The 17200-nt window shown below is 37.6% G+C and overlaps 1 protein-coding gene across 1 annotated transcript; it reads left to right on the top strand.

Moving 5' to 3' along the window:
* Window positions 1-12969: 12969 nt before the first annotated feature.
* Window positions 12970-13923, top strand: LOC138073037 (olfactory receptor 4F3/4F16/4F29-like). Its single transcript, XM_068964444.1, has one exon. It carries the CDS (start codon window positions 12970-12972, stop codon window positions 13921-13923), a length of 954 nt encoding a protein of 317 aa, XP_068820545.1.
* The last annotated feature ends 3277 nt before the right edge of the window (window positions 13924-17200 follow it).

The following is a 17200-nucleotide window of genomic DNA, read 5'->3' as shown; positions in this document are numbered from 1 at the left end:
CCTATGGACTATATCCTTCCAGGCTCCTCCGCCTATGGAATTTCCCAGGCAATAATACAAGAGTGGATAGCCATTCCCTTCTCCAGGGGATTTCCCCAACCCAGGGGTTGAACTTGGGTCTCCTGCATTGCAGGCAGATTCTTTACCATCTGAGCCACCAGGGAAGCCCTAAGTTTAATTATGTCCCATTTATTTTGGTTTATATTTTCATTACTGTAGGAGGTGGATTGAAAAATATCTTGCTCCCATGTATGTCAGAGAATATCTGCTTATGTTTTCTTCTAAGAGCTTATAGAATCCATTCTCACATTTCATGACTGCAGCCATGAAATTGAAAGACACTTGCTCCTTGGAAGAAAAGCTATGATGAACCTAGACAGAATATTAAAAAAGTAGAGACATTATTTCACTGACAAAGGCCAGTGTAGTCAAAGCTACGGTTTTTCTAATAGTCATGTAAGGCTGTGAGAGCTGGACTATAAAGAAAGCTGAATGCCAAAGAATTGATGCTTTTGAACTGTGGTGTTGGAGAAGACTCTTGCGAGTCCCTTGGACTGCAAGGAGGTCCAACCAGTCCATTCTAAAAGGCGATCAGTCCTGGGTGTTCATTGGAAGGACTGATGCTAAAGCTGAAACTCCAATACTTTGGCCACCTCATGTGAAGAGTTGATTCATTGGAAAAGACTCTGATGCTGGAAGGAATTGGGGGCAGGAGGAGAAGGGGATGGCAGAGGATGAGATGGTTGGATGGCATCACCGGCTCAATGGACATGAGTTTGGGTGAACTCCAGGAGATGGTGATGGACAGGGAGGCCTGGCATGCTGTGATTCATGGGGTCACAAAGAGTCGGACACGACTGAGTGACTGAACTGAACTGAACTGAACACAGCAAAGGAAACAATCCATATATCAAAAAAGGAACTTATAGAATGGGATAAAATATTTGCAAGGATATATCTGATAAGGGATTAATATCCCAAATATATAAAAACTCATCCAACTCAATACCAAAAAGCAATTAATCTAATTAAAAATGGGCAAAGGAGTTGAATAGACATTTTTCCAAAAAAGACATGCAAATTGCCAATCAATATATAAAAAAGTGCTCAACATTACCAATCATTCAGTTCAGTTCAGTTGCTCAGTTATGTCCAACTCTTTGCGACCCCATGAATCGCAGCACGCCAGGTCTCCCTGTCCATCACCAACTCCCAGAGTTCACTCAGACTCATGTCCATCGAGTCAGTGATGCCATCCAGCCACCTCATCCTCTGTCGTCTCCTTCTCCTCCTGCCCCGAGTCCCTCCCAGCATCAAAGTCTTTTCCAATGAGTCAACTCTTCGCATGAGGTGGCCAAAGTATTGGAGTTTCAGCTTTAGCATCATTCCTTCCAAAGAAATCCCAGGGTTCATCTCCTTCAGAATGGACTGGTTGGATCTCCTTGCAGTCTAAGGGACTCTCAAGAGTCTTCCCCAACACCACAGTTCAAAACCATCAATTCTTCGGCACTCAGCTTTCTTCACAGTCCAACTGTCACATCCATACATGACTACCGGAAAAACCATAGCCTTGACTTTGTTGGCAGAGTAATGTCTCTGCTTTTGAATATGCTATCTAGGTTGGTCATAACTTTCCTTCCAAGGAGTAAGCATCTTTTAATTTCATGGCTGCAGTCACCATCTGAAGTGATTTTGAAGCCCACAAGAATAAAGTCTGACACTGTTTCCACTTTTTCCCATCTATTTCCCATGAAGTGATGGGACCAGATGCCATGATCTTCATTTTCTGAATGTTGAGGTTTAAGCCAACTTTTTCACTCTCTAAACCAAAAGCACTATGAGATATCACCTCACACATGTTGAAATCACCTCACAATGCAAGCCTCTATCATCAAAGAAACAGAGAGGAATTTCCCTGGGGTGACCTAATTGTTAGAGTTCCAGGCTTTCACAGCCATGGCCCAGGTTTAATATCTGGTTGGGAAACAGGTTCTACAAGCCAAGCAATATGACCAAAAAGAAAAAGTTGGTGCAACCTCTAAGTTAGTGTAAACAGCATGAAAGTTTAGAGAATAGTATGAAGTTTCCCCCCAAGTTAAAAATAGAACTACTGTGCATGTGTGTGTGTGTGTGTGTGTGTGTGTGTGTGTGTGTGTGTTCATGCATGTGTCCTCAATAGCATCTGACTCTTTGCAATCTGATAACTTTTCTGGGGTTCTCTGGTCTTTGGATTTCCCATCCAATAATACTGGAGTACGTTGTCATTTCCTTCTCTAGAGGACATTCCCAACCCAGGGATCTATATAATGAAGCAATTCTACTTTATGGCTATACATTGAAAGGGGAAAAAATCACATCCTGAACATCTGCATATCCACCTTCGTTGCAGAATTATTCAAGTAGCAAACATATGGAAACAATAAAAATATCCTTAAATGGATGAATGGATAAAGAAACTGTGGCATATATACACAGTGGAATATTATTCGGCCATGAAAAAGGAAATTGTTCCATTTGTGATAACATGAATGAGTCTGGAGGGTATTATGTTAAGTGAAATAAACCAGACAGAGAAAGACAAATGCTGTATTGTATCACTTACACATGGAATAAATAAAAAGAGCTGATTTTATAGAAACAGAATTGAATGTTTCATGGGCTAGAAAGAGAGAGAAATGGAGAGATATAGGTCAAAGAGTAAAAGCTTTCAGTTATAAGAACAAGTTTAGAGGCTCTAATGTACAGGGTGGTGGCTATGGTTAACAATGTGGTATCATGTACTTGAAAGTTGTTGAAAAAAGTCTTAAAGTATTCTCACCACACACAAACAACACACAAAGTTAACTATGTGAGTCTGTGGTTGTGTTAATGTTCTTGATTTTTGTCACAGTTCTCCATAGTGGCTGTACTAGATTTCATTCCCACCAACAATGTAAGAGTGTTCCCTTTTCTCCACACCCTCTCCAGCTCTTATTGCTTGTAGACATTTGGATAGCAGTCATTCTGACTAGTGTGAAATGGTACCTCATTGTGGTTTTGATTTGCATTTCTCTGATAATGAGTGATGTTGAGCATCTTTTCATGTGTTTGTTAGCCATCTGTATGTCTTCTTTGGAGAAATGTCTATTTAGTTCTTTGGCCCATTTTTTTGATTGGGCCATTTATTTTTCTGGAATTGATCTGCAGTAGTTGCTTGTATATTTTTGATGCTAGTTGTTTGTCAGTTGCTTCATTTGCTATTATTTTCCCCCATTCTGAAGGCTGTCTTTTCACTTTGCTTATAGTTTCCTTTGTTGTGCAGAAGCTTTTAATTTTAATTAGGTCCCATTTAATTATTTTTGTTTTTATTTCCAATATTCTGGGAGGTGGATCATAGAGGACCCTGCTGTGATTTAGGTCAGAGAGTGTTGGATTAAGAAATGCAAGAAAGGCTTAACAAGGACCTAGATGAAATTTAAAAAAGAGTCAATATATACTGAATAATGCAATAAATGAGATCAAAACCACTCAGTTCAGTTAAGTCACTCAGTCGTGTCCAGCTCTTTGCGACCCCATGAACTGGAGCACACCAGGCCTCCCTGTCCATCACCATCTCCTGGAGTTCACTCAGACTCACCTCCATCGAGTCAGTGATGCCATCCAGCCACCTCATCCTCTGTCGTCCCCTGTTCCTCCTGCCCCCAACCCCTCCCAGCATCAGAGTCTTTGCCAATGAGTCAACTCTTCGCATGAGGTGGCCAGAGCATTGGAGTTTCAGCTTTAGCATCGTTCCTTCCAAAGAAATCCCAGGGTTCATCTCCTTCAGAAGGGACTGGTTGGATCTCCTTGCAGTCCAAGGGACTCTCAAGAGTCTTCCCCAACACCACAGTTCAAAAGCATCAATTCTTCAGCGCTCAGCTTTCGTCACAGTCCAACTCTCACATCCATACATGACCACAGGAAAAACCATAGCCTTGACTAGACGGAACTTTGTTGGCAAAGTAATATCTCTGCTTTTGAATATGCTATCTAGGTTGGTCATAACTTTCCTTCCAAGGACTAAGTGTCTTTTAATTTCATGGCTGCAATCACCATCTGCAGCGATTTTGGAGCCCCCCAAAATAAAGGCTGACACTGTTTCCACTGTTTCCCCATCTATTTCCTGCAAAGTGATGGGACCAGATGCCATGAAATTCGTTTTCTGAATGTTGAGGTTTAAGAAAATTTTTCCACTCTCCTCTTTCACTTTCATCAAGAGGCTTCTTAGCTCCTCTTCACTTTCTGCCATAAGGGTGGTGTCATCTGCATATCTGAGGTTATTGATATTTCTCCCAAAATCTTGATTCCAGCTTGTGGTTCTTCCAGCCCAGCGTTTCTCATGATGTACTTTGCATAGAAGTTAAATAAGCAGGGTGACAATATACAATTTTGACATACTCCTTTTCCTATTTGAAACCAGTCTGTTGTTCCATGTTCAGTTCTAACTGTTGCTTCCTGACCTGCATACAGATTTCTCAAGACGCAGGTCAGGTGGTCTGGTATTCCCATCTCTTTCAGAATTTTCCACAGTTTCTTGTGATCCACACAGTCAAAGGCTTTGGCATAGTCAATAAAGCAGAAATAGATGTCTTTCTGCAACTCTCTTGCTTTTTCCATGATCCAGCAGATGTTGACAATTTGATCTCTGGTTCCTCTGCCTTTTCTAAAACCGGCTTGAACATCTGGAAGTTCATGGTTCATGTATTGCTGAAGCCTGGCTTGGAGAATTTTGAGCATTACTTTACTAGCATGTGAGATGAGTGCAATTGTGCAGTAGTTTGAGCATTCTTTGGCATTGCCTTTCTTTGGGATTGGAATGAAAACTGACCTTTTCCAGTCCTGTGGCCACTGCTGAGATTTCCAAATTTACTGGCATATTGAGTGCAGCACTTTCACAGCATCATCTTCCAGGATTTGAAATAGCTCTACTGGAATTCCATCACCTACACAAGCTTTTTTCATAGTGATGCTTTCTAAGGCCCGCTTGACTTCACATTCCAGGATGTCTGGCTCTAGGTGAGTGATCACACCATCATGATTATCTTGGTCGTGAAGATCTTTTTTCTACAGTTCTTCTGTATTCTTGCCACCTCTTCTTGATATCTTCTTCTTCTGTTAGGTCCATACCATTTCTGTCCTTTATCGAGCCCATCTTTGCATGAAATGTTCCCTTGGTATCTCTAATTTTCTTGAAGAGATTTCTAGTCTTTCCCATTCTGTGGTTTTCCTCTATTTCTTTGCATTGATCGCTGAGGAAGGCTTTCTTATCTCTCCTTGCTGTTCTTTGGAACTCTGCATTCAGATGCTTATATCTTTCCTTTTCTCCTTTGCCTTTCATTTCTCTTCTTTTCACAGCTATTTGTAAGGCCTCCCCAGACAACCTTTTTGCTTTTCTGCATTTCTTTTCCATGAGGATGGTCTTGATCCCTGTCTCCTGTACAATGTCATGAACCTCAGTCCATCGTTCATCAGGCACTCTATCTATCAGATCTATTCCCTTAAATCTATTTCTCACTTCCACTGTATAACCATAAGGGATTTGATTTAGATCATACCTGAATGGTCTCGTGGTTTTCCCTACTTTCTTCAATTTAAGTCTGAATTTGGCAATAAGGAGCTCATGATCTGAGCCACAGTCAGTTCCTGGTCTTGTTTTTGTTGACTGTATAGAGCTTCTCCATCTTTGGCTGCAAAGAATATAATCAATTTGATTTCAGTGTTGACCATCTGGTGATGTCCATGTGTAGAGTCTTCTCTTGTGTTGTTGGAAGAGGGTGTTTGCTGTGACCAGTGCATTCTCTTGGCAAAACTCTATTAGCCTTTGACTTTGGAGGCAACAAATACTAGAATAATGGAGGCAGAAGATAGGATTGGTGAAGTAGAAGATAGAATGGTAGAAATAAATGAATTAGAGAGGTGTTAACTCTTCTCTAAATGTTTGATAGAATTTACTTGTGACGCCATCTGGTCCTGGACTTTTCTTTGTTGGGAGTTTTTAAAATACTGATTTAATTTCTGTACTGGTAATTGATCTGTTCATATTTTCTACTTCTTCCTGATTCAGCCTTGGGAGATAGTAACTTTCTAAGAATTTGTCCATTTCTTGTAGGCTGTCCATTTTGTTGGCATAAAGTTGTTTGCAGTAGTCTCTTATGATTGTATTTCTGCTGTGTGGGTTGTAACTTGAGTGTACTATTTTTTGCCCTGGCAGGATACAAAATTGAAGATTGAGATTTTTGTCTTATTACCTAACAATCACACTGTCCTGAAGTACTTGTCAAAAAAAGTTTGTTGTCGGTATTTTCAGATACATACATATAGGTACAGATGTAAATAGAGATAGACATAGAGATATTTATTGCACAAGATCATACTATGTGTGCTATTTTACTATCCACAGTTCCATTCAATAATGTGTATGGTGTCCTTAACTGTATAGAACTCGAACTTGCTTTTAGTGACTTTAGAGGATTTAACTGTATGGATGCATCATAATTTTTTAAATTTATCATCAGTTGGTATCTGTTTCATTCACTTTTAAGCTTTATTCACTGAACTTCTGTGTTGCTAAATCTTTATACACATCCATGTGCTTAGTCATTCAGGCATGTCTGACTCTTTGCAACCCCAAGAACTGTAACCCACCAAACTCCTCTGTCCATGGGGGTTCTCCAGGCAAGAAATTTGGAATGGGTTGCCATGCCCTCCTCCAGGGGACCTTCCCAACTCAGGGATCAAACCCAGGTCTCCTGCATTGCAGGAGGATCCTTTACTGTGTGTACCACCAGGGAAGCCCATATATATCCATAGTTAGTCAATATAAGATTGAATAAAAATTGTCACATATGTTCTTCTGCTATCTAAACTATAGCAGAAAAATTGATATGATTAGAGTTAAATTTTGAGTTAATATTTATCTATTTTGAGTTTATTTCTAATGGGTGATTACCAATATTTATAAAATTTTCAACAAAATGGCACAGAAATATTTTGTACTATTATATACAAAATATTCCACTTTTGTTTCCCTCTTTCTCTCTAGTGTCTTATCATGAGTTTTTTGATCCTTTGGTTGCTCTGGTGAAACCAATTAGTTCTCTAGGGGCCAAGTCCCATGACCCGTGAGCTCCTTCTAAACTGTTTTTGCACTATCATTTGGTCACTGTTCTCTCAAGCTGTAAATTGCTTCCGTCTAATGTAATTCTTCTTATGAAAGAATTTTATATGGCATTTTGTTTTGTGGAACATAGGAAAATCTCAGACTCTTCTCTTTATACAGGTAAAATGGAATCATGGAAATAAATTTGACAATGCAAAGAGTGCCTTAATTTCAGGCATAATTTATGTTGTCATAAGTACTATAAATAATAGTAATATCCTTAAGTTTATGAGTGTTATCCTAAAGCAAAGTTAATAGCATCCAGGATAAGGAATTGAATAATACAAAAAATAATTGTACAAAAGTTTATTGACACACTGGAAAAGGCTAACTGACCGTGACTTTTAGGTAGTATCACATTGTTTTCGGGGTAATGCGAAAGATATTTAAAAAGGTCAAATGGTTTTGTAATATTTTGGATTCAGCATTTGTTACAATCAATCACATTTACAGTCAATGGCAATCAGTTCATTCATGCTGATTAAAAATGCTTCTCACCATCTGCCACATAATAAACAAGCAGTAAAAATTAATGACACTTGAAAATATTTTTTTTAAAGGTAATTGTGTTTTCTCTCCATTAGCTTTACAAAAGAAAGGTGTATAAACTGATCATCTTCTGTGAAAAAGGGAAGCAATTTATTATGAACTCAAATTTATAAGGTGGGAAAGGCTTACATAAATATCTCAATAGAAATAAAAGGTATTGAAACCAAGAGACACAAAGCTGAATAAATAATTTCCAGTGTAATGGCACTTTAAAATACGATGTGGAAAAAAATTTAAACACTTAAAACTACCAAGAGCTTGAATTTGTTTTCCTGGTCTCTTGGTTATAAAGAGATTATTTTGTAAGCTTAAGGAGAATGAAGAAAGGTTTAGAGAAAGTTAAAAAGTGAAATTTGGGGGATGTAGGTGAAAGAGGGAAAGTGAAAAAGAAGTCCTAGGAGGAAATTTTAAAAGGTAATGAGTTTGCTGAATCTGAAAACAGAAAGCTAAGGGATTACTTAATTTGTTGCATTTATGTACGTAAAGGTTATTGGAAAAGGTCACAGAATTATCTATATTTACCATAGCTATAGAAAGTAAAAGTAGAGATTGGTCTTAAATTAGAGGAGGCAGTGTTTTACTTGGTTGTAAAGAAGGTTTTGTAACAATTTGAAAAAAAATTTGAGCTGAGGACATTGTTAAGCTCACAATATTTTTAAATTGAGGGAGAAACATATAAATTATGATTTAGGTTAATATTTTGCTTAAATTGAACAGCTGTACATAGATCCCTTTGGTGACTATTGTTTGAAACTTCAGTTACCAATATTTCCTTCATCTGTAAAGGTTTAAATGTCTGGCAATCTGTTTGAAGGATTAATCAATTCTCCATGGAACTAAAAAAGGACTAATCACAACAGAGGGCAAGGCATTATGCCTTGGTTTTCGAATTATGAGTATCTAACAAGTTTAAAAACATGGGCATAGCTAATTTGCTTAAGAAAAATTATTTCAAAACATAGCCAATAGACAAAAGATTTTAGAACATCTTCATTCAGTTTTCCCCTGTATTTGATGACTTTTAGGTGAATAAAGTCTCCATCTAGAATCGTCTCTATACTTTTTCTCTGAACTGAGATTGGGATCCTGTCTCAAGTGACTTTAAAACTGTGATGACCCAACTTTTCAAATTTTTATGTTCCTTGACATTTGGATAGATACACCTAAGTCCCATATTTATATCTCATTTTGCTTTAAACTCACCTTTCCTAAAATTCTTGATTCTTGCCTAGTTGATAGGGATTGCAGAGTCAAAAGGCAAATAAATTCACAGCTGTATGCACATAGCTGATAAAAGCTTATTAAGAAATTCTGACCATCTGCCAGGCTGAATCCCTTTGCTGTTCACCTGAGAGTACCACATTGTTAATCAGCTAATACTCCTATACAAAATACAAAGTTTAAAGTTAAAAATAAAAGAAATTCTCCCCAGAGCCTTAGTACTAAATAATTACAGAATTTCTGAAGACTGGGTCGAGAAAGTACTGCAAATTATATCTCATAAACTACTTTTCACTTAATTTAAAGTAAGACTTATCCTTCTTTTCTTTGTCATAATACACATGAAAAGTGAAAGTGAAGTCACTCAATTTTGTCCAACTCTTTGCGACCCTATGGACTGTAGCCCGCCAGGCTCCCCCTTTGTCCATGGGATTTTTCCAGGCAAGAATACTGTAGCCGGCCAGGGTCCTCTGTCCATGGGATTTTCCAGGCAAGAACTCTGGAGTGGGTTGCCATTTTCTTCTGCAGGGATCTTCCTGACCCAGGGATCGAACTCAGGTCTCCCACATTGCCAGCAGAGTCTTTACCCTCTGAGCTACCAGGGAATCCATTATATACATACTTTCTTAATTTTTTTCACCCTTATTAGATTTTCCTTTTATTTCTTCTTTTTCCCTAAGTCTTCTTTACTTTTACAGTTCCTTATTTTCTATTATTCTTGGTTGCTTAGGAGCTATGCACAGGTTCCTTACTCATCTTCCTTAATTATATAATTATATGTACCTTGACCTGTTTTGAGAAACCTATATACAGGTCAGGAAGCAACAGTTAGAACTGGACATGGAACAACAAACTTGTTCCAAACAGAAAAAAGAGTACATCAAGGCTGTATACGGTCACCCTGCTTATTAACTTATATGCAGAGTACATCATGAAAAACGCTGGGCTGGAAGAAGCACAAGTTGGAATCAAGATTGCTAGGAGAAATATCAATAACCTCAGATATCCAGATGACATCACCCTTATGGCAGAAAGTGAAGAGGAACTAAAAAGCCTCTTGATGAAAGTGAAAGAGGAGAGTGGAAAAGTTGGCTTAAAGCTCAACATTCAGAAAACTAAGATCATGGCATTTGGTCCCATCACTTCATGGGAAATAGATGGCAAAAGAGTGGAAACAGTATCAGAATTTATTTTTTTGGGCTCCCAAATCACTGCAGATGGTGCTGCAGCCATGAAATTAAGACGCTTACTCCTTGGAAGGAAAGTTATGACCAACCTAGACAGCATATTCAAAAGCAGAGACATTACTTTGCCAACAAAGGTCCATCTAGTCAAGGATATGGTTTTTCCAGTAGTCAGGTATGGATGTGAGAGTTGGACTGTGAAGAAAGCTGAGCACCAAAGAATTGATGCTTTTGAACTGTGGTGTTGGGGAAGACTCTTGAGAGTCCCTTGGACTGCAAGGAAGTACAACTAGTCCATCCTAAAGGAGATCACTCCTGGGTGTTCATTGGAAGGACTGATGCTGAAGCTGAAACTCCAATACTTTGACCACCTCATGTGAAGAGTTGACTCATTGGAAAAGACCCTGATGCTGGGAGGGATTGAGGGCAGGAGAAGGGGATGACAGAGGATGAGATGGCTGGATGGCATCACTGACTCGATGGACGTGAGTCTGAGTTTAACTTCGGGGGTTGGTGATGGACAGGGAGGCCTGGCAAGCTGCAATTCATGGGGTTGCAAAGCGTCGGACATGACTGAGAGACTGAACTGAACTGAACTGAATTATATCCATATAATTTTAGTTACCTAAATACATCCTCTTTTATCTTTCAAAAAATGTTTAATTCCTGATATATTTACATAGCTCTTTTATGTAGAGGTATCATTCTAAGTTGGGGATATGTGGATAACTACACAGGTGTAGTCCTTAACTTGCTGGGAGTCACAATCTAACTGGATATGAGAGCAAACAACAACAACAACAAAAATCGGTGAACTACATTTATAGTACTATAAAAAAATGCAGTGTTTCTTAGAAAGAAAACATATTTAATCTTCACAAGATGGTTTTTAGTTTGATTTCTAAAAGAATGTGTGTGAATAAGTGTGTCCAACTCTTTAACTGCAATCTGCCAGGCTTCTCTCTCCACGGAATTCTCCAGACTAGAATACTGGAGTGGCTAGCCACTCCCTTCTCCAGGGGACCTTCCCAACCCAGAGATCAAAGCCGGGTCTCCTGCATTGCATGCAGATTCTTTACCATCTGACCACGAGGGAAGCCCCTAAACAATATGAATATTATATTCTCCAATTATTATATAAAAGGAGATAATTATAACAGGTAATGAAATATCTTTTAGATATGGAAATTTGATATTATCTCCTGGCCAATAACATTTATTTTCTTATTATTAATTTATGTTTTATATTGAACACTATTATAGATGTGTGAAAAAATAAAAAATAACATTTACTGTATATTTACCTATAGTAGGTATACATTGAATGCACTATTGCAAAACTTTAATTATTTAATCATTATTCAAATGATTTTATACCCCAAATTGCTCTGAGGAGTTAGTATTATTAATTGTAATCTTATGGATAAATGAAGGTTCAAGAACTCGCCCAAAACTACCTTGTCAGTAACTGAAGTACAGTTTAAATCTTGATTTACAGAATCCACAGGGCATATTCCTTCCACTGTGCTCTGTTGCTCCTGTAACTTAAACTAAAATTACAAGATATTGTGATAAATTCTTACATAGAGGTTTGAACAAGATACTTTTTGCTATTGCATGATGCCCTTCACAGTTTTAAGCTTCACAGACTATGTGCTAAGTACTTTAGGACAGTACTTCTCAAAGTATCTTTGGTGAAGAATCAGGTATTTTTCTTCAGTCCTTCATGGACTGACATTTTAACAAATGCAAAATTTTATACTTGTTTGCTATCCTGTGAAATTTCTAGATAATTTTCTAAACCCTCAATTTCTGCACCTAACATGATGCAGACTTGTAACAGTTTGTGGACCTGCACCTCTGTGTGGCTCATTTTTCATTGCTTCAAGGAATCTAAATATAAAAAAATCATAATCCCTGCCTTCCAGAAGCTTACAGCCTATGAGGTGAGTTAGACCAGTGCTCAGTTTACTAAAATACAAGAAATAGTAAAATAAATGCTTGTGGTATAAAATAAGACCTCACAAATATGGTTAAAATTTAATAGAACTTGAAGACAAATATCTTCCAGAGATGAGGAGTCAAAAGGAAGGCTCTGTCTATGAGAATAAGGCTTGTATTCTTAAAAGTTGATGGAAGAATTGAGAAGTGATGAAGAGTATGTGTGATTGGAGCTAGCCTATATTAGTTTTGAACCAAAAGGCAACAATTTCAGGTTGAATTCCTATTACCCATGTTGACCAATCTTGTATGTCCTGAATAACATCATAGCATCTACCCTAGAAGGAAGCAGAGTGGTATTAAATACAGAGAAAATTTGGTAGTTATGCTAATAATTTAAATTCTAGTAAAAATAAAGTAAGACTTCATAGATGCAATCAATATTTAAGTAATATTGAAGATAAATGTGTTCCCAGAGGTAGGGACAAGAATGGAGGGGATAGATCTTTCTACTGGATGAAGGTTTATAAGGCTTCAAAGACATTGCAGTAGTGATTAGTGCTATATGACTGGGCAGATCATAATAGTTTTGAACCCAAAATCAAAAAGATTTGGGGTTGAATGCATATTACTCATGTTTATTTTCTAGTGTCTCATGAGTAATACAGTGTATCAACCCATGGAGGAAGAAAAGGGTATTAAATGCAGGGATAAGTTGGTGGCAAAAACAGCCACCAGTTTTATTGTGTAAACATGGTTTAGAGGTCATGAACATTTTAGATCAGTTTTTATGCTAATACGTAAATTGGCTTTCATAACTTTGACCTTTCTTCTTCAAATTCATCAACACAATTGTTATAATTTGCATTTTTTCTTACTGTCCTCCTTCAGATAGCAATGCTACCAAAGTCCATGGATGGAGCAAATCAGTCTGTGGTATCAGAGTTTCTGTTCCTGGGACTCACCAACTCCTGGGAAATGCAACTTCTCCTCTTTGTGTTCTCCTCCACATTTTTCATGGCAAGCATGATGGGAAACTCCCTCATTATACTCACTGTGACTTGTGACCCTCACTTACACTCTCCCATGTACTTTCTGTTGGCCAACCTCTCCTTCATTGACATGGGTGTTTCTTCTGTCACTTCTCCCAAGATGATTTATGACCTTTTCAGAAAACGTAAAGTCATCTCCTTTAGTGGCTGCATCACTCAGATCTTCTTCATCCACGTCATTGGTGGTGTGGAGGTGGTGCTGCTCATAGCCATGGCCTTTGACAGGTACGTTGCCATATGCAAGCCTCTCCATTATCTGACCATCATGAGCCCACGACTGTGCATCTCCTTTTTCGTGGCTGCCTGGATGATCGGCCTCATCCACTCCACAGTTCAACTGGTTTTTGTGGTAAACTTACCCTTCTGTGGACCTAATATGTTGGACAGCTTTTACTGTGACCTTCCTCGGTTGATCAAACTTGCGTGCATGGACATAAACCAACTAGAGTCCATGGTCACAGCCAACAGTGGGTTCATCTCTATTGGCTCCTTCTTCATTCTGATCATCTCCTATATCGTCATCATTCTCACTGTTCAGAAACACTCTTCAACAGGTTCATCCAAGGCTCTGTCCACACTTTCAGCTCACATCACTGTAGTAGTCTTGTTCTTTGGTCCTTTGATATTTGTCTATACATGGCCATCTCCCTCTATACACCTGGATAAGTTTCTGGCCATCTTTGATGCAGTTCTCACTCCTTTCCTGAATCCAGTCATTTACACACTCAGGAATCAAGAAATGAAGGTTGCAATGAGGAGGGTGTACAGACAGTTAGTGAATAATAGAAAGATTTCTTAAGTGATGCCTGTATTGTAAAGGTCCCTTGTTGATTACTGACAGTCATTACTGATGATCAAACTCAGACAGAAGCTTTTGATTGTTCTACCTTAATTTAATTATGCACACTGATATCAAGTCTATTTTGTCTTTCACTTAGGAGGGAGTGACATTCACTTCTGAAGAGAGAGGTGTTACATATTAAGTATTTATAATCAAAGATTATAGTAATCTTGAGCCTCAGTTCCTAAGGAATAATATTCATATGAAGTAACTATTAGAAATACAAAACAGGTAAACATCTTTATGGCCTTGAGAAGAGGAGAACATGTCTCTCTCCTTTTAACAGGAGCCCTTCTCAGAGACAGGAATTCCTATCAGCACCTAGCAGGAGACTTGCTAAATGAGGACTGAAATGAGTCTTCATATTAAATGCTGCAACTTTCCCACATTCTACCCTTCCTTGGGTCTCTGCCAGGGCTGTGCAAAAGAGGGCAGACTCTTCGAGAGCAAACACACAGTCTGAGAACATACATGTAGGAACCCAGTGGTCACACAACTCTGGGTAGAAGTCACAGAAGTTGTTCTTGGAATAAAAAGATCTGGGAAACACCAGGTTTTTTCTCTGTGATTAGCGTTATTCTTGAACCCATTACATTTCCTTCCTTTTTTCTTCCTGTATCTTCCTCTTCATTTTTCTTCAGCCTAGGCTTATGGGCTCTCGGCTAGGAAAAATTTTCTCCCTTTCCCTCTCCTTTCTCAGGCCTTTCTTCCTTTTCTTTCTTCCCACCCTGTTGCTCCTCCTTGTTTCCCCCTGCCCTGCATTTGCTGCTCTGTCCACTTCTAACTTCCCTTCCTGATGTCCCTTTTTAATTGCTCTATTGTAATTAGTATAAGTCACCAACTCAACACATTTCATGTCTGCTGCTGCTGCTAAGTCACTTCAGTTGTGTCCAACTCTGTGTGACCCCATAGACGGCAGCCTACCAGGCTCCCCCGTCCCTGGGATTCTCCAGGCAAGAACACTGGAGTAGGTTGCCATTTCCTTCTCCAATGCATGAAAGTGAAAAGTGAAAGTGAAGTCTCTCAGTCGTGTCCGACTCTTAGTGACCCCAAGGGCTGCAGCCTACAAGGCTCCTCCACCCATGGGATTCTCCAGGCAAGAGTACTGGAGTGGGGTGCCATTGCCTTCACCCATTTCATGTCTAAAAAGGATTGATTATTCTTCAGGAGTTCAGCTGTTGAGTGTGATTGAAGGGAAAATAAAAGGCAAGGGGAGGGTCCCTTATAAAAGCGATTTTCATACTTTTTGACAGTGATTCATAGTAAGAAATATAGTATACATTGTAGTACATACAATATCCCATCCCCATAAAGAACTGAACTAAGGTTTAGCGTAGCAATATTTATATTTATGAAATTTTGCTTTCCTTTCATTTTCTTCCTACTAAGAATTGTTTAAAACACACTTTGTGAGTTGTTTACAGAATCTCTGATTACTAAGAAAATTAAACAGAAGTAGAGCATTACATTCACTGCTTCTAGTTAAAAGCAGAATAAATACCAAGATCAGTGTGTTACGTCATTCTAACAGATATCCGAAATCTAGTCTTGCTTTAATATAATATTTAATAGTATAGCACTTCTAAATGTACTTAAATAAGCTTATCAAACCTTTACTGTGCAAATGTTGTCAAAACTAATATATACCATTGTTTCAATTTAGCTCATTATTTGAAATTATGTATATGCATATATAATTATATGATATATATCCAAAGCAAATAGAATTTGCTTCCTAAAAACCATCTATAGCTCTCTATATCCATTCAGGTCTTCTTTTATAAGTACACATTAACAATACCTTCTTTTTATTCAAAACACAGTGCATTATTTGTAGTGAAAGAAAAATCATGCCTTGATTAGCACAATTTTAATATACCAAACTCTTATTAAAGCAAATTATACATTTGATTCTTGGTGTCTATACTTAGTATTCTTCAGTACTAAAAATGATTACATGCATGTATCGAACCCATTCAGTTTTGTTGTTTACTAACCACTTTCAATTTCTGGAATAACATTTTATCTTAGGATAAATGTACCCTTTTTCCCCTTGATAGTTTTTGGTCATGTTAATTCTACTATATCCTCAGTCACCCATATTAATTATTACTTTTAACCAACATAAGCAATTTATATTTCACTGAGAGTTCTTGAAGGAGAATAAAGGAGAATTGTCTGTCATATACAATCATTTTAGTAAACTAGCAAAACTCATGAACACACTAATATAACCCCTAACAGACACACACATATTCTGTTCACATTTTCTTATAGATAGTATAAATGGTATTCTTAAAGTTGCAAAAATGAACATAAGCAGTAACTTGACCAAAAGATATAGATGCTCTATAAAGATGTAAATAAGTTCTCACACACACCACTGAGTGTTTCAACATTCAATCTTTGAATAATTCAAAACTTATTCAAAGAATATCTACTAATTACTATGTTTAACAGTAAACCAAGGTCTTAAAATTGCTGAAGATATTAAACATTTTGTTTAAATAGACACACTACAAAAAAATAAAAAATAAATAGACACACTACAGAGCTGTCAGAATTATAACTCAAATTGAACACATAAGTTTGCATTTTTTCTAATTCTAAATGCTTGTCTTATAATCTTTACTTGGTAAGGTTGGAAAGGATATCTATCACTGTTTTATTAAAAATATAATCAACTGAATCTGAATTGTCCAAAGATTTGTTTTCACTATGTGAAGTTGGATTTTCATAGAAAAACACTTCTGAGTTAGTCATTTTTGTAAAAAGTTTTCTGAAAAATCTAATTTAAAGAAGTAGAAGTTCATTTTAAAAATTTTGCAATATGGCTGTTTTATTGTAGATTCATGTCAGCCTCTTTTAGAGGCTTTGTACAAAAATTATTAATATCTCCTTGAGTTGGATTATTTCACATTCACATGAGTTTCTCAATTGCAGAAGTACAGCCACACATAAAGTTCTCATGTTCAAATTTACAACCTTACCTACAGATCAAGAGTAGAATCAGATTTACCAAGACATCAAAAGAAGAGACACACACAGGCATTAGATCGCAAATAAACTTTCTACTTATAGAGAAAAAGAGACATATTCTTACACAAATAGATTTTTTTTTAATTTTTAGTTAAGTAACAAAGCAAATTCTCTATCACTTCTCATCTGATAGAGAATAGTTTTTGTACTAGTTTGCTAGGGCTGTGATACAGCATACTACAAACTGGCTGGCTTG

The sequence above is a fragment of the Capricornis sumatraensis genome, chromosome 2 (assembly GCF_032405125.1).
Source record: "Capricornis sumatraensis isolate serow.1 chromosome 2, serow.2, whole genome shotgun sequence".
NCBI lineage: Eukaryota > Metazoa > Chordata > Mammalia > Artiodactyla > Bovidae > Capricornis > Capricornis sumatraensis.
Note: the sequence above shows the minus strand (reverse complement) of the source record. Positions and strands in the feature narration are given on the sequence as shown.

What these genes read in the sequence shown, in the direction of transcription:
- LOC138073037 (XM_068964444.1), top strand. Translation starts at nt 12,970, where the DNA reads ATGCTACCAAAGTCCATGGATGGAGCAAATCAGTCTGTGGTATCAGAG.